Source organism: Cyprinodon tularosa, unplaced genomic scaffold (assembly GCF_016077235.1).
Source record: "Cyprinodon tularosa strain WSP-4 unplaced genomic scaffold, ASM1607723v1 ctg4, whole genome shotgun sequence".
Classification (NCBI taxonomy): domain Eukaryota; kingdom Metazoa; phylum Chordata; class Actinopteri; order Cyprinodontiformes; family Cyprinodontidae; genus Cyprinodon; species Cyprinodon tularosa.
Window position 1 is genome coordinate 1800376 of NW_024039118.1, and position 23488 is coordinate 1823863.

The window sequence follows — 23488 nt, forward strand, 5'->3', positions numbered from 1 at the left end:
AAAAGGAAAGTAAATTTTTTTTTTCTGCACTTGTAAGATTTAAGGTTAAAAGGTTTAAGACCAGTGGTGGCTGCTGCTGGTCTTAACTGAATGGTGTTAATAAAATTCAAATGTAATGTAATGCATTACCAGATGATTAAACACGTTACTACAACACCAAAAAAATAGCTGTTGAAGCTGAAGTGATCTTAAATAAGCTCCAGAAACCACAGAGTGCAAAACAAGATGATTGTTTTTTCCAAATGAAATGAGTCCCATGAGGAAAACCTCCTCGCTGTCTGGTTACTGTGCATCAAAAATCCTTACATTTGTTTGACAATCAGCATCGAGCAGCCAGTTTCACAACCTGCCCCTGCTCCATAGACCTCATAAGGGGTTTAGCTTCATTAGAAGTATAGATGAAAAATTTAGATTATTTCTAACCAAAATTGTGATTGTAATTTTATTTACATTTTTTTCCTTTGCACTAACCTCAAGCTTATAGATGTTTCACCCCGGGTTTTCAGTTCTTGAAAGCTTGCTTGTCCAGAGTTCATTGTTACAGGACTTAACTGTAATAATTTTGTAAAAAAAAAAAAGTGCTTAATTCTACTTGCATGCATGGATCTGTGTGCTAGCTGCAACTCTCTCTACCTTTCTGTGTGGCAACAAACCCACTTCATGCATTTTACCACCATCTAAAGGGCTGGAAGGAGAGATTTAGTGTCTTATTAAATATAGAGTGATTAAAAATCTTTTAAAATTGTGGGGGGTTTTAAATTGCGATTATATTGCTAATGCAATTAATTGCCCAGCCCTAATTTGAAGTGTCTAATTTTTGAGTGTTATCCAATCAGGGCTCTACTTTCTTCTCGCTAACCTCAATAGAAGGAAGCTCAAATCTCAACAGGGTTTTCTCATAGAGGCTGACTGCAGCGTCCTGCTGCTCCAGAGTGGAGGGGATATCGTGTCGAATGATGCGACCAAAAGCTGATTAATTTGCAAAATACTCATAAAATCAAGCACATTTTAGAAGATACAGTAAGTTTAAAAATTTGACCAATTATTTTACGAAATTTACAGGGTAAATTTCCCTATTCAATCAGAAATCAACCCTGCTTAAGACCCACAGGGTTTTGTAAGTACAGGGATTTGGCTGTATATGGTCAGTAAAGGTCTGTGCCCCTAGTGGTGAAACAAAGTATTACACAAACAAAGAGAAAAAATGCCCTTTTCTCAAAAGAGGAAATATTTTCACCTATATATTTTTTCCTGACTTGTCTTTCACGGCTTCCTTAAATTTGAGAGATGTGCCCTATCCATCCTAGCCTTATTTCAATGTATTACTCTTACTATTCTGAAACTAAAGGAGGTTGTTTCAGGGATTCATAGCTTCCAATGTGGGTCTGAAAACAACACAGGTAGTATTTAAATTGATTTTCTAAAATCAAAATAAATCCCACAATGATTCTCCAAAGCATGTTTGTTTCTGTTCTTTTAACAAGAGTTAAAATAGTCATCATAAATGTATAGAAATAGTTTAGTAGAGGCTGATTATGTTGCTTGAAAACTTGCAATACTCACTCTTTAGCCTGCAGGAAGATAAATATTTTTAATTCTTCTTGACTTGATTCTTTTAATAATTCTTTCATTTATTCTTGAAATTTTAGGATAAAATACTCAAACAGCCATAGAATAACGTTCTTAGTGTTATGTGGGTGTTTTTGATATCCAATTCCTATTATAGTTTATGTTCAATAAATATAACTTGCCTCATTTGTGATAAAAAAAAAGAACCCTTGATTATAACAATCTGTAAGCAGGTATAAATCATACTTTTAATTAAGAAAACATAATTTCATTGAATGTTTTCACTGGTCTACTGTAGTATACTGAGCTTAAAAATCATATTTTTTCTTGGCTATAAGTAAAAACATCCCGATTTACTAAACTAAAGGCTTTGAAAAACATCTAATCACAATAAAATGAGTCTAAATAAAATGATTTACTAAAATCAATTAACTTGTAAAGTGGGTATTTAGAGTGGGGCATTTGCTGAACTTACCTTTGTTGGTTTGTGGGAACGCATGAGTCACATCTACACATTGCTATGATCTGGTTTTCTGAAAGACTTTCAATTAATCGATGAATAATTTATGATAAAAGTCATTGCACACAGCCTTTGTATCGAATATTGAATTAAAAAAACAAAAATGAATGTATCATTTAACACCTAAAGCCCAAAAGTTTTTGTTTTTAAATCCTCTAAATACTTGTGCTTTTTTCCAGACGTGAGATCAATTTCTAGTTGAGTTTTTTTTTTTTACTGAGGTGCTGCTTTTTGTTTCTCCACAGGGTTCGGCCGACTCTTACACCAGCCGTCCATCAGACTCCGATGTTTCCCTTGAGGAGGATAAGGAGGCAGCGCGCAGAGAGGCAGAGAGACAGGCTCAGGCACAGCTTGACAAAGCCAAGGTTGGTTTCTGTAAGCCAGGGACACGACGCTCACTTTCATCTGTTCAACTGAACAGTACTAGAAGGGTTATTTTAAAAAGCATTCATAAAAACATCATTTCTATTTAAGTGTAATTGAAATTTTACAAAAACACAAAATATATTTATTTCTTATTAATGTTTAATGAACAAATCAAAATCACAAACTAAATGCATTCCTGGTTTCTGGATTTAACAAAGAAAGCAGCTGCCAGTTACTGTTGATTACATGTATTTTTAGAAATAATGATCAGAAAATGTGTCCAACAATAAAATATTGGGGGGGGGGGGTGATTATTCCATCACCAAACAGTTTACATTCCAAATGTCTGTTTAGATGATTACTTTCCGGTCTGCATCTTAGACTTTCCCCGTTAGTCCTACAGGTTCCTACAGCAAGGTTGTCCCGATACAACTTTTTATTTTCGATATGATGTCAATATCACAGCTTTAAATATTAACAACTACCGATATTGACCTGATAGAAGTGGAGGGATTCTATCTACGTTTCATAGCAGAGATTTATATGCATGCCGAGTTACTAATGTTTTGTATATATATATATATATATATATATATATATATATATATATATATATATATATATATATATATATTTATTTATTTTTTTTTTTTGAATGCAGTTTCTGTTAGGGTTATAGTGTGACAGAAAAGGGTGGTTTAACAGATGAGTAAAACAAGCCATCTATTTTAATGTCAGTTAGAAAAAGAAGAAGGATTTTTTTTCTAACATCAATCCTGCAGCCCTGACTCATCTTCCAAACAGTCACACCTTGGGAAATGTGACCAGAACAAGCCATATAGCATAATAAGAGGCATGTTTGGATCGTCAATCAACAATGACCCGAAACATGAGCTGAGTGGAGGGTTAAGCCAGAGGCTCTTGTGTCATAAATAACATGATTAAAATACTACTTTTCGTATTATATTCTGGCTACAACCTATTAGCCTGTTTCTTTCAAATGTGTTTAGAAATGAAAAAGCCAAAACTGTTTGGAAAAACAGGAGACGTTCATTTTCCTTCTGCTTTAAATATTCTCAAGTGCTGCATGACAGCAAATCTTTACCACCATTGTGCTGGGAAAAAACACCAATACCCATGATTCAGCACAGTAAACTGTATACGCAACCTACCATTCCTGCTTTCTGTAATCTGATTGCAGTTTGTTTGGAGAATTACAGCTGTCTTATATTAGGTTATTCATAACTAGCTGTTCATTGGAAAGTTCGTTTTTTAACTTTTTAATTAAAAACAGCTATAGTAAACTACATAAAAGTATGGATGGTAAATCTAAAAAAGCATCATAGGCAAAATGCCAAAGCCAAAATGCCAAGTGAAGTGATAAATGCTGAACCTTCTATCATTATCAATTAGACTATTAAGTTCACTTATTTTTCATAATTTTGGTAGGTCTTAGATTAAAATTATAACAGCCTAAAAAATATCTGAACTGTAACTCCTGGTTAGCCTTTCTACAGGCTTTGATTAGCATGTCCCACTTTATGAAGGCATAATTAGAGGAACAATGAAGATTTATTGCTTAGAGCTACTGGGAAGAATGCCTATTCTCTCTAAAATTAATCAAGTAATATCCCTTGTTTTTGTAGTTTTTCATCTAAATGAAGCACATAACTTCCCAAACATCTCTTTGGGACTGATGTTGAGATGTTTAGCCTGTGCTCGAAGCACTGTGTTCAGTGTGTTCACCCAGTTACCTTATAATATCAGCCATGTTCAGAGGATCTAGGCTAGGCTGATCTAGGCCTGTTTTAAAAATTCAGTCACCTGAGCAGCTTGCAGTCATGTAATCAACCATGAACTCCTTTATAATTTTGTATTCTTGAGAATTTATCAGCTTGGCTGAAAAGCAGAAAATACTTATATAAACGATTGGTATAATTTAGTATTCTAAAGTATTTTTTGCTAAAGGTTGTGTACCCATATTTTTCCTGTTGGCTTCACCTTCGTTAAATCAATTATAGCAGTATAAAATATTGTGTTAGATTTAAATAGTTCTGTAAAGGTTATAAAGAGCAGATACAATTCAAGACCTTAAAAGTTTTTTTAAGGCATCACTCAAACTATGATGTAAACTTTACACTGATTGTTCTTACAAATCTGAGTCTCCTTTTTTTATGTAATTGCCTCTCAAGAACCTCATTTTGGTTTCCGCATTTGCTTCATTTAAACTTTAATTCAGAGATCCATGTATTCAGATTTGTTTAAAATGAGTCTTACCAGACATTAAACAGATGCTTCATAATGGCACCTCTTATTAGTCTGGGATAAATCTAAGTTTTTTTTAAAAGTCTTTCAATATTTTCAAATAGAGTAGCAGGATATTAGAACTGGTCATTTGAAGAAGGCATTTTTCAGAGGTCTCTGATGTGAGAGGTTAGAGGCCTCCGAGGTTTTAGCGTCACTGTTTATCAGAGCTATAAGCCTTGCCCGCTCTGCTCTTGGCCACAATTAGCAGCACATAAACAAACACACACATGACAGAGCAGGCTCGCCTTTGCGCAACAGGAATTCCAATCAGAGCCAACTTCCACAAAATCACTGAGTTTTCGGCCCTGTTAAGATGCATGTCTTTGATCTTTGAAGAAATTCTGCTTCCTTGTCGGTTTTTCTCTCCTCTAGCTCTGTAGATGTTGGGTAGTTTTTTTTATAGATTAATTCAAGCAACTGTCTCTTAAATGTTTCAGTTGTTTTTCATTGGGTGTTTAGTGTCTGTAGCAGCGACTTAAGCTTTTGGCCATCCATTTATTCAGGCAGATGTTTTTGTTGTTTTTTTATTCCTCCTGCACTGCGTCTTAGAGTAGCTCCTAGCTGGCAAAGACAGATCATTCCTGCAGATTTGTGTCGTTATTTTCCAGAGTCGCCCTCTCAGGCACACTAATTAAAATTATAAGTTGACTTTATAGATAACCTGGCAAAGATTACCCCTGCTGGCATTTTACATGACAGATGAGTGGTAAAAAATAGCTTCTGGTGGTCTGGGCAGCAGAGAGAGACAGAGCAGGCTGAGGTCAGAGGAAGTGCAGACTCTGACTGAATTTTTATGTCACACTCGCTTCCCTTGTACTACAAATACTTAACTGCTAAACGAGATCTGACTTAATTTTATTCCTAACATGTATGAAAAACATACTGTACTGAGCAGTACTGTTCATAAATGACCTAAAATGGGTGTTCCACTAATGATTTTACAATAAAGTCAATAAAAACATTGATAAAAGTTTTGCTAATTTGCTAAATAAAAAATGAAAGAGGAAAAATACACCACCAGTGAGGTAACTTTGTTTTATTCCTACTGATCATGTTTTCAGGTGGAAATGTTTACTGAAGATTTGAATAACGTTAAGATGGAGGTTTGGTATGACTTTTTGATAGCAGGTTTTTAGGTGCAGGTCCAGGACAACATTTGCAAAAAAAAAAAAAAAAAACTGTCAATCTCCTCTTTCATGAAGGCTGTGTTGCTTTAAATGTCATGACATCTAAAGACTGATATTTGAGGGGTTTTTTTTTTTGTTGGACTCATGGCATAGAGCAGATATCGTGACTCAGAGACATACCTTTGGTAGCCAATGCTTTTGCAACCTTTGAATATAATACATAGGCATGTTTTGTGTTGCTTTTTTTTTTTTTTAATGACCAGGTAAATTGCTATTGGAGGTCACGGCCATGCTAAGCTCAGATATCTAAAGTGATTGTTGACTTTAGATATCTGATATTGATTTAGATATATGTGAAAAGTAAGTCTCGAAGTGATGCTTATTGTGTTATTTTTATTCCAAAACATGTCAGAACTGCATTTGGAAACTTAATATGTATCAAAGGTTCCTTTTTTTCATCTTTCTTTTAGCTATCCTTTCAATATTTAAAACTATTAGGCTTTCACATGGAGAATTAACAGATTGTAGGTTTTTTACCACACCTCAAAGACGTTTTGAATGTAACTTAGAGACTCTTTTAGTATGCTATTCAAAAAATAGCATTTTTAAATAAGCAAACACACTGAGACAAAAATATATATATTTTTTAAAACCTGCTGGAAATATAACAAAAGTTTCTTGAAAGCTGTGCAGGCTAATCAGAAGAATAAATACCTGGCAGCTGGAAGAGCTTGGTCGATATATTCAAGTAACCTTGGAGTATTATAAAACAATCTTCCCATTATAGAATAATAAAAGTTATTATGGTCCCATATAATAATAGATGTTACAGACTGGGAGTACAGCCTGAGGCCGGTGCACAGAGCTGTGGAGAAATCATTTTAAATCGATCCACAACATTCAAGGTGAAACAATGTTGGGATGTTGATCTATAGTGTGCGGGCGTGTAGATGTGTGTGTGTGTGTGTGTGTGTGTGTGTGTGTGGGTATGTACCTGTCTAGCCATCGGAGTGAGAACCATTTTTCCAATTTCACCATCACAATGAGGACAAGTTGTTGTAAAGTGAGGACATTTCGCTGGACCTTACATGCTATTTTGCTAGTGGTTAGGTTTAGGGCAACATTGTCAATTTGGTTAGGGTTAGGATGAGGAATGCATTGGTAATGGTTAGGTTTAGAGTTAGTTTTAGGGTTAGGGCATAGAAAGAGGTGAAAATGACTGAAAATCAATGGAAGTCAATGGGAATAAACACATGGTCCTCACCACATATAGCACTGGTCACTTTGTTGTTGTGTGCAGAGAAGACTGGGAGGGATTGCCCCATGGAAAATGCACAAAAGATGATCTTGTTTGTTTACCGGTTCTCACAATGGTACCAGTTATAGACAGGATCATTATTCAATTGGTCAACCCAAAGGCTCTTTCATAGTTCTTCTTTCCTCTCTTTCTGGCTTGTTTTTTTTTCTTGTTTTATGTCCTCATCATTTACTGAGACGTGTTAAATCTTTAAGTCATCAGTGAGACACCTTAGCATGTAGGACTGCATGACTGCCTCTAAAATGAGCTGATAAAGCTAAGTGAGCATTAGGAAGGGAGAAAGGAGCAAAATGAATGAGATCTCTTGAAGTATGCATATTAATAAGAGCCTTAATACCATCATGCAGTAATGTGACTCACCGTATGCAAAATGCAAAGGACTATCATTTAAGAACCCCAGAATTACATATTCTCTACAAGAATTTCTGGGGCAGATTTGCACACGTCAACCTAGACTATCATTACTTTAAATATTCAAATTGTTATCCGTACAAAAGGAACTGGTTTTATAGGCATTTCTGTTATTAGTCATGATTATTTTATTAAACTAGTTTTATTTGAATCAGTTGTACATAGCCAGCTGTAATAGGTTGTTTCTTTTAGTGTGCTGTGATTTATTCTACAGTGGTGATAACCACAAAGTATTATGGGCTGCTTTGAATCGTGGAAGTGCATAAGAAAAATGCACTTGTAGATTTCACATTTCATATTTTTATTATTACATTTTTTGTTGTGTATTTTTACCATCAATATCACTAAACGTTAATATTTTAATATTATGTGCTCCACTTCAAATCCGCATTTAATGTTTTAAATTAGTGCATTGGCTTTGCTAGAAAACTCAGTAGCTTTAAAGTTCTGTACAAATAACAGCATACGTATTTCCCATGAAGTCGAGTAGCTTATATGTAATTCTGCAAACCCTTTAACCAGACCTACAGTAAGGTTGTTAATGTTGACATTTCCATCCTGCCATGGTACCTACACCATAGCCATGTTTGATTGTAGCACCTTTTTATGATGATTCAAATATGGGAGCATTTTTCATACTTTACAGAGAAATGGAATCTCTTTTCTGTTGGGATTTTATTGTTTATTTTATTATTTGAATTTCTCAGTGTTGTTAAAATTCATCACGCATTTCTATAGATTTGCTAGGAAAATGGTTGTTAGTCAGTTCTCCACTGACTTGCATATACTCACCGTGAGCTATAGGCAGAGAAGCTAAATCAAACAGCTTTAAAGGGGCAGCTCAACATACAGTATTATTGGCTCTTAAATCAGGGGGAGTGATTTGTAATCTGTTCTTTCGTGTTTCCTATTTGTCCAAGCAATTTTGTTAAAGGCCTAAATCTCCGGTGAACTCTCTCTGTTTTCCTGTTTTGTTTTTTGGTTGCCTAGAGAAAATCAGATTGTGCTCCAGCAGGCGAGATTTGAGTGCACTTTGAAAGCATTTCTCAAAATCTGTATAAATTCCAGCTGAATTATAGCCTCCAAGCTGTGATCCGGTGGCTTCATTATGGCTGAATTTTATATGTCATAGCCCTCTCCTTTTATCTGGAGGTAAATATTTAGCAAGTGAGCGTACAACGGGGGATTATTTTAAGCTGCATCCTTTTGCTTTCTGTTTGTTTATTTCAGCTGAATTCTATCCAGTTTTTTCGCTCTGTCAGAAGCTGAGCAAATGTAATCTGGTTGAGGGCATGACCACGCTGCCAACTGTTGCAGCCACTGCTGCCAGACGTGCTCCAAGATTACGCCCAAAAGCATTTTATGTAATGCTTGTTGAAATATGCGTTTCAATTTAATATTTCAGCATTGTAAAAAAAAACTTTTGCTCATACTTATTCATGATTAGGTATTCATTTTCCTGCAGATAGAGGAGATATTGTTTGCTTTTAAGCAGAAATGCAAGTGTAAAAATATCAACAGCGAAAAGGTATCTTTTCCCACCATACCTCACAGTTATCCGGCAAATATTCCTTTAGATCCTGCCTTGACTTAATGATTATGTGTCTGAAAGAGGAAAGGCAGCAGTTATCAGAAAGGAAGGTCAGTATTGATCCTGCTGTTGTAAAGATTGTTAAATTGATTTATGAACAATTTACACAAGTGCTGCTGTTCCTGCTTTTCATAAGTGTAAGACAAGAGCGTTGTTTTACAAAGGGTGTCGAAACAGTGATTCCTGACAGGGAGCAAATTTACTACAAGAGTAGCAGAGACGGTGCTGCAGTCAAACCATCTTGGTCACAAGTCTAGAAGAATCAGAAATCACACATCTTTGTTCCCCAACGTTGTTTTGTACCTAAAGAAACAAGGATTTCAGCTCAACAATAATGAACAGAAAACTCAGACGTCCTTCCTGTTGCAGTTGATGCAAACATCCGACTTGAATGTAATAATTTGTTGCTTTACTTATCATTTATACATTCAATTCATAACTAAAAGAATTGAATTCCTTTATTCATGCAGGATAAAGGAAAATACAAATAACAGCTAAGACATATTCCCCCATCATTAGCAGGTTTCTGACACAAATTTAGATGCATATTGTATTACTTTTTCTGTTGTTGTTTTTTGGTAGTTTTTTATTTATTTATAGAGTTTGTTTAAAGGTCACAGCTATAAATTTTCATCAAAACAATAAATGGAAAAGAAATAATACAGCCACAAAACCATAAGATTGGTTCAGAGTAAATGTATTTATTATACTGAAATATGTATATATAGAATATAAATTGTTGTTTTTTTAATCGTATCCAAAATATATCAGTACTTATTTATGGTTATAATGCCAACAGACATGAAAGGATTCTGCAACAATATAAATACTAGGTTAAAATGGAGCTCAGATGTATAGCAACTTCTTTTTGGCAATTGCTATGACTATGTAATAACTATGACTAAAAGCTATTGATATGCAAAAAAAACCTTGAAACCTGCTTAGATGCATTCAACTAAATATCAGTGGAGTAAAAAAAAAAAAACTGCCATCATTAAATGGGAATTAGTTTTTTTTTTTTTTTACTTTTAATGTGTTGGCCCTTCGTTTTGTGAATTTGTTTTGATTCAGCCGAACTGGATAGTTTGAAAGCGGCAAAGGTCCTTTTAAGGTTATACTTCAAAGGTTTAATGTAGTTTTAGTTTTTGTATCTCCCCATCGGTAATGGTTTGTCCGCACTATTTTTTTTTTTTTAATTAAACATTGACCTTAATTGAGACAAGTTAGGCTTGCAGATTCATCATTGTTATGTTTTCTTTTTTTGTTGGTAATGGCTCTCAATGTTACTTGAGTCTTATAATGTTTCCAAATGTCTTTATATTGCAACATTATTTTGCTCCACCAACATGACTGAAAACTTTTATAATCCTTTTAAATTAGACCGAACTCAATGCGATACTTCTGAACCTTTACACATTAGTGCCCTTTTGCACATTAATTTTTTTTTTTTTACTGGTCTTCCTCTTCTCCTATACTATTTACATGATGATCACTGCTGCACTTTAAATGGTAATGCTCATTTCAATCTTGTAAGCTGAAAGCAACATAATTTAATTCCGTATACACTCTGTGTATACAAAATGACAATAAAGCTTGTCTAAGTCTAAATCAAATATTTCTGGAGATTTAGGTATATAAAACCAGTATCTATTATTTTTTATTTTCATTATTTTTATGCATTTTTTTCTGTATACTAATGAGGATTTCATATTTACATCTTACCAGAAATGCATGTGCCTTATTTTTTGTAAAATAAAGCCTTTTATCTGACATTTCTGTCTGTATTTCCTTCCTTTTATTTTTGGTAGACCAAACCAGTTGCATTTGCTGTTCGCACAAATGTCAGCTACAGTCCCAGTCATGACGACGATGTCCCTGTGCCCGGAATGGCGATCTCCTTTGAGGCCAAGGACTTCCTCCATGTCAAAGAGGTGACCAACATTACAAAAGATATTTTTTAATGATCATAAGAATACTCATATCATATATTTTGTTGATGATCATAGGAATGACCAGCATAACTCTATGTTATATTGTTTTGACAGAAATTCAATAACGACTGGTGGATAGGACGTCTGGTGAAAGAAGGCTGTGAAATTGGCTTTATTCCCAGTCCAGTGAAGTTGGAAAACACTCGCATCCTCCAGGAGCAGAGAGCCAAACAGGGCAAGTTTCACTCCAGGTACAAAAAACTGCTCCTCTCTACATGATTTTGATTGTTGGCCACAAAACCCTTTAAAATAAATGGTAAAAATTTAATTTCGTCTTTAGTTCTTGCTAGATGATTAAAATCTGTTGTTTCAGCAAACTAGGAGCGAACTCATCATCTAGTTTAGGTGAAGTGGTTTCAAACTCCAGGAAGTCTACTCCTCCTTCATCTGGTAAGTAGCTTTGTAAGAAAAACATTTCTCTTCTGTTCATTTTTAACCACGATTTATAAAGTGAAATCTAACAACAGGTAAGGGACCATTTTTGACTGATATTCAGTGATATATGTATCATTTTCATTGTTTCATTTAGTAGTATCTGTAGTCAGTGTGACCTGCCAGCTGTGATGACCTCTGTGTGATGTTTTTCATGTCTGTGTGTGTCAATAGCTGTTGACATAGACACCACAGGTTTAGACCCAGAAGAAAATGAGCCCCCGGTCAACCTGCGCTCCCCTAAAACCAGTCCAAACACTGTTATATCACCCCTAGCAAAAGAGAAACGTATGCCCTTCTTTAAGAAGGTAAACTCTAGAGCACCTCACTGCGTCTTCTTCTCTGCCCGCCGGCACTGCTATGACTAAAACTCCTGTGGCCACTAGGCCTCTCTCAACGCCTACCCCGGCTTGTTTGTCAGCACCAGTTTCCCTGTCGTCCCACGACGTGCACTCCGCTGTTAGCATGCCTGCCTGATCTTAACCTCTCTCTCTTTCCCTCTTCCGTCCAACCACAGCTAAGCAGAAGCAAAAGTCGGTAAGTTTTGGTGTTCAGAAAAACATGACAGCAGGACCTAAGGAGGAACCTCCTGAACTAATCTGTTTAAACTCTGCATTTCCTAACAAGATATTTCCCCCCTTACTTCACTCTTGCCCTTCTCATTTTTTGCCTCTGTGTTTTGTACGTGATCCTGTAATCCTGACTTATTGGGACCTCAGTCTGAGATTTTTTTTTTATTAGTATAAATGAATGTAAGCCACATCATTTATTATCTCTTTATTAACCTTAATATCTCAACAGAACACAAAGAGATGTTGGTAAAGATGTGGAACTAATTAATTGGCACTGTGGAAAGTAAAACCATTGCATTGATCAGAACAGTAAAAAACACTGATGACACTTTGGCTGGATCCGCACCAGGGTTCATCACAGAAGAAGCCCAATTTAGATAATGGTGACAACCTGTTTCCCACAATAGAATATTTCATGTAGTAAAACAACCAGAACAATATCATTTAGTAGGAAAGAGATTTAAAGCTGGTAAACGGGGCTTCACCATATTAGAAAACCCAGCTATGCCAGAAACTAGAACATTGGAACCAGAATTCAGACAGACAGACTAAAGTAATTTAGAATAGCGTTTATTGACTGCTTGACAAATCTGCGACTCAGCAGCTAGAACAACAAAGCTGGAGTCTTCGTAGAGGAGAAAACACAGGTTAGTGACAACGTAACTCTGAGAGAGGACGATAACGAGTGTGTGAGTTACCAATCTGGTTATAAAGTTTAGTCCGAGCCCAGAGGAAGAAGTGGATTCCAGCCAGATGATTCTCCACAGCATATAGCGGACGCCGCTCAGAGAATTCCAGGAGCCAAAGCCAAACGGCTGCTGAATTGGCTGACGAGCAGGAGTCAAAAGATGAGAGGGAGCAGGGGATTCCAGAAGGAGAAGCCAAAGCCGGTGTTGATGAGGCAAACAGAAGTCTATGCCAGAAGATAAGAGATCCGAAGAGGTACCGTAGGGAAATCCAAGCTGGGGTCAGGAGACAAATCCAAGGTCGTAAGCAGGCAGAATCCAAAGGAAATCCAGAGACGGGTCAGGCAAACAGGTCGAACAGGGTCAGGCAATCTCAGAACTCCAAGGGCCGAAATTAGTTAGAATCAGGTTATCAACACAAACAAACTAGAGAACTCTCATCTACAGCTCAAATAATCTGGCACTGATGGCTGGGAGCAAACATTTTAAATAAAAGCTGGAACAGGTGGATATGATGAGTGGTAATGAGGAAATGGGCGGAGCTAGGCAGCTGGATAAAATGAACCATTAGTCCAGTCATCAGTGCCAAGATCATGACAAGCTATGATGGTATAAGGTGTGAAATATGGGTAGTTTCTTATTTTTTCTCTTTCCCATGTGTGCTTCCGGCTCTTTGTGACATAAGGTTTTGGGAAATGTCAGTCTTAGCAGTTTATCATTAGACTGTCCAGCTAGCTAGATATTAACGTAGCCTTTACAATGCAAGCTAATAACTCTAAAAAAAAAATTAGAGCCAATGAAGACTACACTCCAAACAGTCCTTTGTCATTCTCAGTTTGATGTTAAGCACCTGATTACAATGTATTACAAGGATTTACTTAATCTACCAGAAGTTTTTCACCATAACCACATTGTTTTATGATAGCCTAGTTGTAGCTACCAGAAGTATTCATCAGTTCCCACAACATCCCCAGGGAAGCCTGGTGAGGTGGAAAAAACATTTAGAGGTGGGTTGATGAGTAAGGGAGGATGATGGACTGTGATAAAAAAGTCACAAGTAATCCACTGAAACCATTATTAGAGCGACAGACAAAGGCCAGAGAATGACAGAGAACATGGCTGCATGGGGAACGAAGAGTCCTTCAGATGAGGTTTTTGCTTTTCAGCTGCCCTCAGAGTTCATGTGAAATCACAAACTAATTTTGCTTTAGGGGATAGAGAACTTAAGTGGGGTAAAGATACATCTTCATAGGCTAAAGGTGTAAAAGTAAACATACAATTTCAAATGAAAACATTTAGCTTTATAAATGAAATTTTGGACAGGTATACATTTATTTGTGTGTGTGTGTATGCCTTTTATGCTTTATTCCTTGATCCTTTATCTAAACCAGTTTTTAATGTGGAGCTTGAGAGCAGCCAACTGAGTGGTACAAGTGGTGCCGTCAGCATTGACAAGATGCAGATGGACATTTCACTGACTGAAGTGCATATATAGCATTGATGCCTGTATTCTTTTTTTTTAATTTAAACACAGAATAGAGGTATTACAGCAGTCAAACATTGCATCAAATTACCCCCAATTTAATAAGACTAAATCAGAACAAATGTGAATCATATTATTGTTGCAGAGTTTGAAGTAGGGATGATTAATGTTAATTCAGATGCTAAAAAAACTGTAAAATACAAATTTGGTGCACTTTCATATAAGAAGCCTGACTTTAACGCTGAGCTATTTAAAGACTCTGGGTTAATAAAATTACGTGGATGAAGTGAAACTAAAGGTTATGCTTTTCCTCCTAGTCCACTTTAAAATTCAGGGGCTTTATATCAAACTTAATCATCTCCATTCCACTCAGTATTTTTTGTTTGCTGCTTTAATGGGTGTAAAAAAAAAAAATCATTGAAACATTTTTTTCACTTTAGGAAAATTGACCTTCTTTTGTGTGAGAGATAGTAATAAGACTATATCAAGGCTAAATCTTTACCTGAGATTCTATTAAGAGTTTATAAAGAGAACAGAAAACAATAGAAAAAGCTTTTACTTTATATAATTTGATGCTTTGTTAATGTTAAAATCTGTTAAATTATATTGTTGTTTTAGATACCAATGCTCTGTGCCTCTCTTAAAATTAAAAGTGAAAAATCGGGATTTAATAATTATAATCTGCATCATAATCTAGGCAGTTACACATATTTAAATAGAGTTCAAAGGTCTAATTTTCATGGAATTTTTGTTTTTAGAGAGAGAATTTCTACAGATGTTGAGGGGGAAAACTTTCCTTTAACATTTACAAGATAACTAAATTATAGACAATAACCAGATGATAGACTGGTTAATAAGAGAGACTTTACGAAATAAAGTGGGTGTCTACCCTGATATCAGTGTGCAGCACATCTACATGCTTATCTCAAACTCCTCAGACAGAGATCCCAGTTTGTCCCATCTACGGTGAGTTTGTTTTTCTAGCCGTGTCCTCTGTTGATCTTCAGTCTCTGACTAACCTTTCCACCATGATGGCTCTCTCCGTTTTTTCTCTCTGTTTTCAATAACAGGGACCATGACACACTGTGATCAGTCTTAAATTATATTTTTATGTATTCCAAAAAGCAGTTGCATTGTTAAAACTTGAATGAACTGATTCATCTTATTAGACGCCTGCTCATATTTTGTCAGGCTAACTGAGACGTTCTGTGTCATGGTTCTGAAAAGTTCTGGTGTTCTTTTCTTTGTTTTTTTTGGTTGTTGTTGTTTTTAGCTTTGCTTAATAATAATTAAATGCTCCATAATTTGTGAGGTTGTACCTCTTTCGATAAAACTGAAAGAAAAATCCTTCCTGTGTTTTTCTAAAGACGGAACACATTCCTCCATACGACGTTGTGCCTTCCATGCGACCCGTAGTTCTAGTTGGACCGTCTCTGAAGGGCTATGAGGTGCAGCAACGCTTTGTCTATGTAATACTTCACATCATTATTGTGGAAAAACTTTCCTCTTCATTCACTCTTTTGAATCTCCTGCCAACAGGTGACAGACATGATGCAAAAAGCACTGTTTGACTTCCTGAAACACAGATTTGAAGGAAGGTGAGTTCCTTCAATTCAGAAAAAGCGCAAGGATCTAATTTCCTCTCTCCATGTCTATAGGCTGGTATTTATCAGTCCCCTGAGGTTAGAGAAGGGAGTGTGTAACAAGTTTGTTTGGCCGAGGGATGTGTGCTGCCGCTTTAAATAGGCTCTCTCCATGTCCTTAATAGGCCATATGAGCCCTGGAGCAGAGCAGGGTTCTTCTTATTCAATGCTGAAGCCATAAAGTTACTTAAGATCAGCTCAGGCTGCCAGTGGCATCAAATAATGCTGCTTATTTGAGTGTAATCTTGCAGTCGGATGTCATTTGCCCGTTGTTTCTGCTTTGCAGTTTGTTTTTCTTACTTTTTCCTTAAATACAAGAAATTTACATTATTTGGAAATAACCTGAAAATGAAACGAAGATTTTTGAGTTGTGTAACACACGCCAATCATTTATTTCATTCATCGTGCTCTTTGTTTTTTCAGAATTTCAATTACCCGTGTCACGGCGGACATCTCACTGGCCAAACGCTCGGTACTGAACAATCCCAGCAAGCACGCCATCATCGAGCGCTCCAACACACGCTCCAACTTGGGTAAGTTTGCCCTAAATCAGCCTGGGAACATCTGGGTTCCTTGATTGATAATGTTTCTAAAGAGAACGGTTGACGCAGAAATGGAAGGAAGCAATTATACAAACTCTCGAGAATGGTAAAGATAACCCCAAAAGCTTTCCATGGCCTTTGCTGGCTACCCTTTGTTGGAGAATGAAAAAGTGAGCATAGAAGTACGGTAACAAGCTCTACATCTGCTCTGATATGACTAAGGTTGATTAGAGTTTAGATGTGATTAGAATGAAAGGGATTCCTGAGTGAAATAGAGGCGACGAAAGCTAATCTCAGCTATTTATCGCCAGAAGCATCAGTCAGCAGCTACAGCAGCACTAGGAGCTCCTGCCAAAGTGAATAATGGAAGCAAAAACATGTCATTATATGAAGTATTTTTTAAAGATCTTGACATTTAGAGAGCCACAACAATGTATGATGATGATGATGATTTGGCTATTTTCCTTTTTTTTTTTTTTTTTTTAAGCACCTATAATAGTTCTTCTAACTGAACATGACATAAATTATACTGAATGCAAATGATTGTATTTACTTTATGTTTGATGAGTCCCACATGAGATCTATTTAGCCGTCTAACTAACAGAAATATTCCTCTCGTTATGAAATAATTGAATAAAATGTGATGGTAGTTTAAAAGAAAACCTATGGAAGATTAAACAAATGATTTGTGTAAAAAACATCTTAGTGAAAATGAGAGGGATTACTTTTCTGCTTGGGTTTGTTTTGTCAGAAAAAAAGACTTTTTGAAGGAGCCGTGGTTCCTACAGTTAGGTTTAAACTTTACACAGTTTAAACTTTAACGTCCCTCTTTATGTGTTTATGCAAGATGAATCTCTGCTGTTTTAATCTCATGTTGGAGGATGTCATTACTGTTTTCAGTCTTTGTTTATTGGGCTGCTTAGAAAAGTCAAAACTCATTTAAATATTCTTTTGGTCGGATATAGCAAGACCAAGGCATAGCATTGTTTTTCTTTTACATTTGATTGTTTCTTATTTGAGTAACAGTTCATACACGTGCACACACAGGCTAAAATAATAATAATAATAATAGCAAGAATAGAATAGAATAGAAAATCCTTTTTTTGTCCCATAATGGGGAAATTCTGGTGTTTACAGCAGCAAAAATATTATAGAAAAAAATGACCACATAAATTTGGACCTTAGCAAAAATGTATAAGAATAACATAACAATATAAAAACTGCACCTGGAGAATAAAATAACCAATATAGGGCTATGAAGATTTTTATAGTAATGAAAATTTGAAAAAGGCAGAAACATCAGAGATGTAGAAAGTTAAAGCAGCATGATATTTAACTGACTAAGGTAGAAACTGTGCAAAATCAGCATGAATGTAACAACTTATTGAGGTTTTTGGGAACAGTGGTGGCCATAGAGCCTTACATCTGCTGGGAGGAAGGATCTTTGATAAAGTCTTTCTTATTATTAAAAAAAAACTCCTGAAATTGTGGGAATTTGGACATGTTAAAGTGTATAGACCTGAGCTCAGTGTTAAGCAGAAACCCTACCTCCCGAAGTTTTAACACTCAAGTCTTATGTTTTGCATATGGCACTGTCCTTAAACCAAAGCCAACCACACAGCTGGCATGATGCAAAGTTTTTTCCAGTTCTAATAGGCCTCTCATCCTTTTAGCTGAAGTTCAAAGTGAGATTGAGCGCATATTCGAACTGGCTCGTACGCTGCAGCTGGTGGTTCTGGACGCCGACACAATCAACCATCCTTCTCAGCTGGGGAAGACGTCCCTCGCCCCCATCATCGTCTACGTAAAAATCACCTCCCCCAAGGTGAGACAAAAAGCAGCACAATAATGACATTCCTGCAGGTATCCTTTTGTCTTCCCGGAGCTTGGCTGCTCCCCGGCTATAATCTAAAACGCTTGTCAGACGGGAACGACAATATGTGAGAAAAAATTTATGGGAGCACTGAATCATCTCTCTGACCTTCAGCAAGTGTTAAAAATAAAGTCTCCTGATTTAGAATTGATTGAGAAGAGGCATGTGAATATAGTGAAAAAGCAGACACTACTAAAGATGTTAAAGATGCAGCTCTAAATCTTTGGATGACGTTCACAGCAAGATGTAATGCATTTCTTTTATCTATCCTCTCACTCACTGGAGAAAAGGAATGAAAGTTGTCTTATTTGGCAGATTTAATTAGGTTACAAACAGCAAGCATAAGAGTATTCAAACCAATAACTTATGCATTATCAGTTCAACCCATGTCAATTATCAAAAGGGGAAAATAATCCTACTTTGATGTAGAGCAACTTTGAAATGTAATGAAGCAGAATAGAACATAACACTTTTGCCCAAACAAAGTGTTGGTTTTAGTTAAGTTTTGTCCTCCATCCTCTTTTGCCCTCAGGTGCTGCAGCGCCTCATCAAGTCCAGAGGAAAGTCTCAGGCCAAACACCTGAATGTCCAGATGGTGGCTGCTGACAAGTTGGCGCAGTGTCCTTCTGTGAGTAGAGGGTGATCTTTCCTGGTGGGAATTATTTTCAGTTAAATGCCTTTTGGCTCTAAATTTAATGGGCTTTTTTTCTGCAGTTTTTATTTTTTTATTTTTGCTGAAAGCTTGTAGTTCCTGCCAGTTCTATTTCCACTCCTCATTAATCGGCTTAGTTATTATTTTAGAAAGTGAAGCGAGCATCCTCTGCTTGCGAAAGAGCAGGCTTAATTTAATTCAAATAACTCTGGGTGTCCTCAGGGAATCATCGTTCAAGGTTTGCCTGAGAGTTAGTCGCTGAAGTTGGGATATTTCATTCAGAGGGATGTTTGTTTAACATTAGCTGTAGCATTTTGTATTTATGAAAATCAGGATGAGTTTCTGCAGTCACACGTCTGTTTTTATCTTTAGATTTCTCACGACATGCCAATAGCCAATTTCTCAACATTACAGCCTGATATTTCTTGACCTGGTCAGGTCCTGCGTCTGTTTCATTTCCTTAATCTGGGACTGTCTCACTTCTCCCAGGAGATGTTTGATATCATCCTAGATGAGAACCAGCTGGAAGATGCATGTGAGCACATGGCTGATTACCTCGAAGCCTACTGGAGGAGTACTCATCCCACCAGCTCCAGCCCCCCAGACCCGGTGCTTACAAATCTACCCGCAGCGGCCCTGCCCAGCGCACCAACGCCAGCCTCTGGTGTCCAGGTATGGATGCTGAGGAGTCTACCACAGAAATGACAGTTCAGAAAAATAAAACTTTAAAGTTCAGTCTGAATTCAATTGTTTTAGAAAGGGCTTCTTTTTTTTTCTTTCTTTTTAGATGAATGGTCAGCTCTTAAAAAAAGATTTATATGATATACATGCGTAAAAAATCCCTTACAGTGGCCTTGCAAAAGCAATGAAACACCATCATGTTCTGTCATACTGCAGTTATATTTTCCATTTCATTTACTGGGGTTGTGATGGGATAGATCAGGGCACTGCAACCTTTAAAAATCCAAATTTACTCTGAGTCCAGCTGGATAAAAGTTGTTAAGAGAAGCAAATATTACATAACCTTTTTGTGAAACAAAACTTATTTTTGTTAAATATCTTCTATAGAAAATCTGTTGCCATTTTGAACAACACTTTATTTGTTACAGATACAGTTTATTTGTATATGTTTTAAAATAAGAGAAAACTGAAATGTTTAATAATAAAGAAGAAGTGTGGATTTTCTTATCTGGAATATTATTAATGGAAAATTATGTTTATCAACAAAACATACTTTCCAAGCTAAAGACAAAAAAATGAGATTGAAAAACATGTAAATTATTTTTTTTTTATGTTATTCTGTTTTGAAATTGCAGTTAAAATATTTTTTTTAAAACCTGAAGCTTCTAAGACCGGTATTTTATTTTATTCAAGAAATGTTGCTCGGTTCTTATCATTTCAATTACAAAAGAAAAGCCATTGTAGAGGGTCCAAAGAGCCACAGATTGCAGCTGTCTGGGATAGACCCACACATGGAGAGAAAGGAAAAGGGATGCCCGTTTTTTTTTTTTTTGATGGTAAATTAAAGAGATTGAAGGCAAAGCTCAGATCTCTTTCTAAGTTAATACTTTTATATCTGAGTCAAGTTGTTAACGGTGTTTGTGAATATCAGTTTCTAAATTACCACAGATTCTAAATTAAAGTGCTTTGACCAACCCATAGTTCTACATACAGCTCTAGCTGTATGTTTATAGATGTCATCCCGCTGCCCCAGTTCAACATCTTTTACAGCCTTTAACAGGTTTATTTTCAAGCTTTGCCTCTTGTTAGATCCTTCCATTTTTCCCATACCTCTTGTAAACTTACCGACCCCTGTAGGTGGCTACTGAGAGGAAGGGACCACCAAGCCAGTTATCCTGAACCCAAGGGGGAGTCTTATGCCCAAAAATGGATAAATAAGGAATGTTAACCAGGCAAGGTTGCTAGATGGCCTAATTCCCACAGTATGATACTGCAACCACCATGTACAGCCGTAGGGATTGCTTACTCAGGGTGATGTACAGCATTAATTTCCTGTCAACCTTATGAATTTTAATGGAGGACAAAAACATAAGCTACTTTTGGTCTCATTAAAGTAGGGAATTTTATTTTACAGGTTCCTTTGTCTCCTACCAACTTCTCAGCTTTCATTCAACACTAGTTTTCTCAATGAATGGTCCCTAGAAATGTATAACAATAAAGATACGAGAAATGGCCACACCTAGATCTATGACATTAAATGGTAGAAAAAATGTTTGTTTTTTGTAAACTAACAAAATGTGGAAAAGGAGTCTGAAAACATTTGCAGACACTGTAAACTCTTTGCTTTATTCATAGTCAATGTGTTGAAAAGTAGGTAGAGTCGCTTGTTCATGCTAAAGTCTTTACTAGTACACTATCTCCACCCATTGCCATCTCATTGGGAAATGAAAGACTGAGAATGAGGACAATGCTGATGCTGATGAGGATCAGGAGTGAGGTTATATTTGCTTTTTTGGTAAGTTTGGCTATGCTGTGGGACTGAGTTGAGTGGTGCAGTGCAGTTAAAAACATTTCCTGAATTTGACAAAGTGTGGTGTTATGATCCATGCATGACATTAAAGTATTCTGTGCTGATGTGGATATGGTGAATGATATCTTGTAAGCTTTTTTGTACGTTTTTATCATCTTTGTCCTTCTTATAATGTGTCACTGCTTCCAGGGCAATGGTACAGAGCCAAAAGGGGAGAAGGCATTGGTGGAGAGGAAGGGGTCCAGAGAGGAGAACCAGCAGCATCATTATCACAAACACCACCACCACAACCATCACCAGAGCCAGGAGCAGGCAGACGTAGAGGCTGAGGGGGACAGCAATGAGGAGGAGCGCCCTTTAAGGACAGAGTCTGGTAAAAGAGCCCCACACATCCACCACAGGTCGTCCTCCACTAGGACTGAGCACCACAACAACCATCACCACCACCACCACCATCACCACCACAGCGGCAGAGCCAGGGGCCTCTCTCGGCAGGAGACTTTGGACTCTGAGACCCCCGAGAGCCGAGAGAGTCGCGAAAGCAAGGAATCTGCTCGCATTGAGTCGAGAGCTCCACAACGCCACGAGGACGACGAAGAGGAGGAGGACGACGAAGACGAGGAATTAGGGGAGGGGCATCCCCAGCAGCAGCGTCGACATGAGCCTTTGCCCCATCGGGACCACAACCACCATCACCACCACCACCATCATCGCAGCGGGGCGGACGAGGCCGGCCAGGGGCATCACCGCTCGAAAGAGCGTGAGCAGGACCACAACGAGCGCAACAAGCAGCGCTCTCACCACCACCGCCGCCAGGCCCGTGAACACCACCACCATCACTATGAGCGGGACAGGGAGAGAGACAGAGAGGGGGAAGTGGCTCCCAAAAGGAGAGGCGAGACAGGCGAGGCGTGGGCCAAAGACTCTCACATCCATCATTGACAGACCAAAGGCCTGCTGAAGCCCCTCTGGACTCCTCATTCCCCCATCATGCTGCTAAACTCTGAAGCATCCTGTTTCTCTTCCCATCTTTGTAAATGCTCTCACGTCTTTTACAGGATTTTGACTACATAGATGTGAACATAAATCATATATATATATATATATATATATATATATATATATATATATATATATATATATATATATATATATATATATATATATATATATATATATATATATATATATATATATATATATATAAATACGTATATATATTTATATATATGTATATATGTGTGTGTGTATCTATGCATAGACATTGTTTATGTGTGGATATGCATGACTATTTTGAAATATGCATATTTTAAATCTGTGTTTTGATAAAGCATGACACGAAAGCAGAAATTTTTTTCTGTACTGAGCTGTGCTTTCTGTGATTAGCATTATAATTTTTATTATTTTTAATATTAATATTATTGTTAAGTTTATTGCTTGCTACCACTTGAATAATAATGTGTTCCTTCAGACTACTGCTGGGGTGGGGGTGGGGTGGGGGGTTTACCAGCCAACATATTTTGATGCTGTAATTACAGATTAGTTTGCCAGTTTGGGAAATTTGCTTGCTTGGATTAAAGAAAATAAGAGAAAAAAAAAACCTGGAAGTATTTATTTCTTATGGAAAAGTGCTACAATAAATATTCTTGTTTGAATTTATAGATAAGTTGATTAGTAAGCAATCGTGTCTGATTGGTTCTAATTCAAATGTATGGGGGAAAAAAGAAATATTCCTGTCATTTTTGCGTTTGATACTCATTTTAAGCGAAGCTCATTTAACTATATAGTATTTGTTTATGCCCATTTCTCAAACAGTAGGTCTAGTTTATCATCCTAAAGTTGTTCTCTAATGCTAAATTGCTGAAAAAAGTGATCCTGTCTTGAGCATTGATGCCAGTTTGGATACATATTAGT

General features: G+C 36.8%; 1 protein-coding gene across 8 annotated transcripts in view; it reads left to right on the top strand.

Annotated features, from left to right (window-relative positions):
* Nucleotides 1–22700, top strand: part of cacnb2a (calcium channel, voltage-dependent, beta 2a) — a 93237-nt gene extending 70537 nt beyond the window's left edge. For 6 of the 8 annotated variants that reach the window (XM_038297970.1, XM_038297974.1, XM_038297976.1 and 3 more), the window contains 12 exons: nt 2335–2454; nt 11018–11140; nt 11255–11391; nt 11514–11590; nt 11807–11940; nt 15741–15821; nt 15913–15971; nt 16440–16549; nt 18232–18383; nt 18964–19059; nt 19573–19755; nt 21764–22700. In XM_038297970.1, coding sequence (XP_038153898.1) covers nt 2335–2454; nt 11018–11140; nt 11255–11391; nt 11514–11590; nt 11807–11940; nt 15741–15821; nt 15913–15971; nt 16440–16549; nt 18232–18383; nt 18964–19059; nt 19573–19755; nt 21764–22516 — 2025 coding nt within the window. In that variant the 3' untranslated portion in view covers nt 22517–22700. Of the gene's footprint in view, nt 1–2334; nt 2455–11017; nt 11141–11254; nt 11392–11513; nt 11591–11806; nt 11941–12149; nt 12170–15740; nt 15822–15912; nt 15972–16439; nt 16550–18231; nt 18384–18963; nt 19060–19572; nt 19756–21763 lie in introns of all 8 variants that reach the window. The other 2 variants (XM_038297973.1, XM_038297977.1) reach the window with 1 other exon arrangement.
* The last annotated feature ends 788 nt before the right edge of the window (nt 22701–23488 follow it).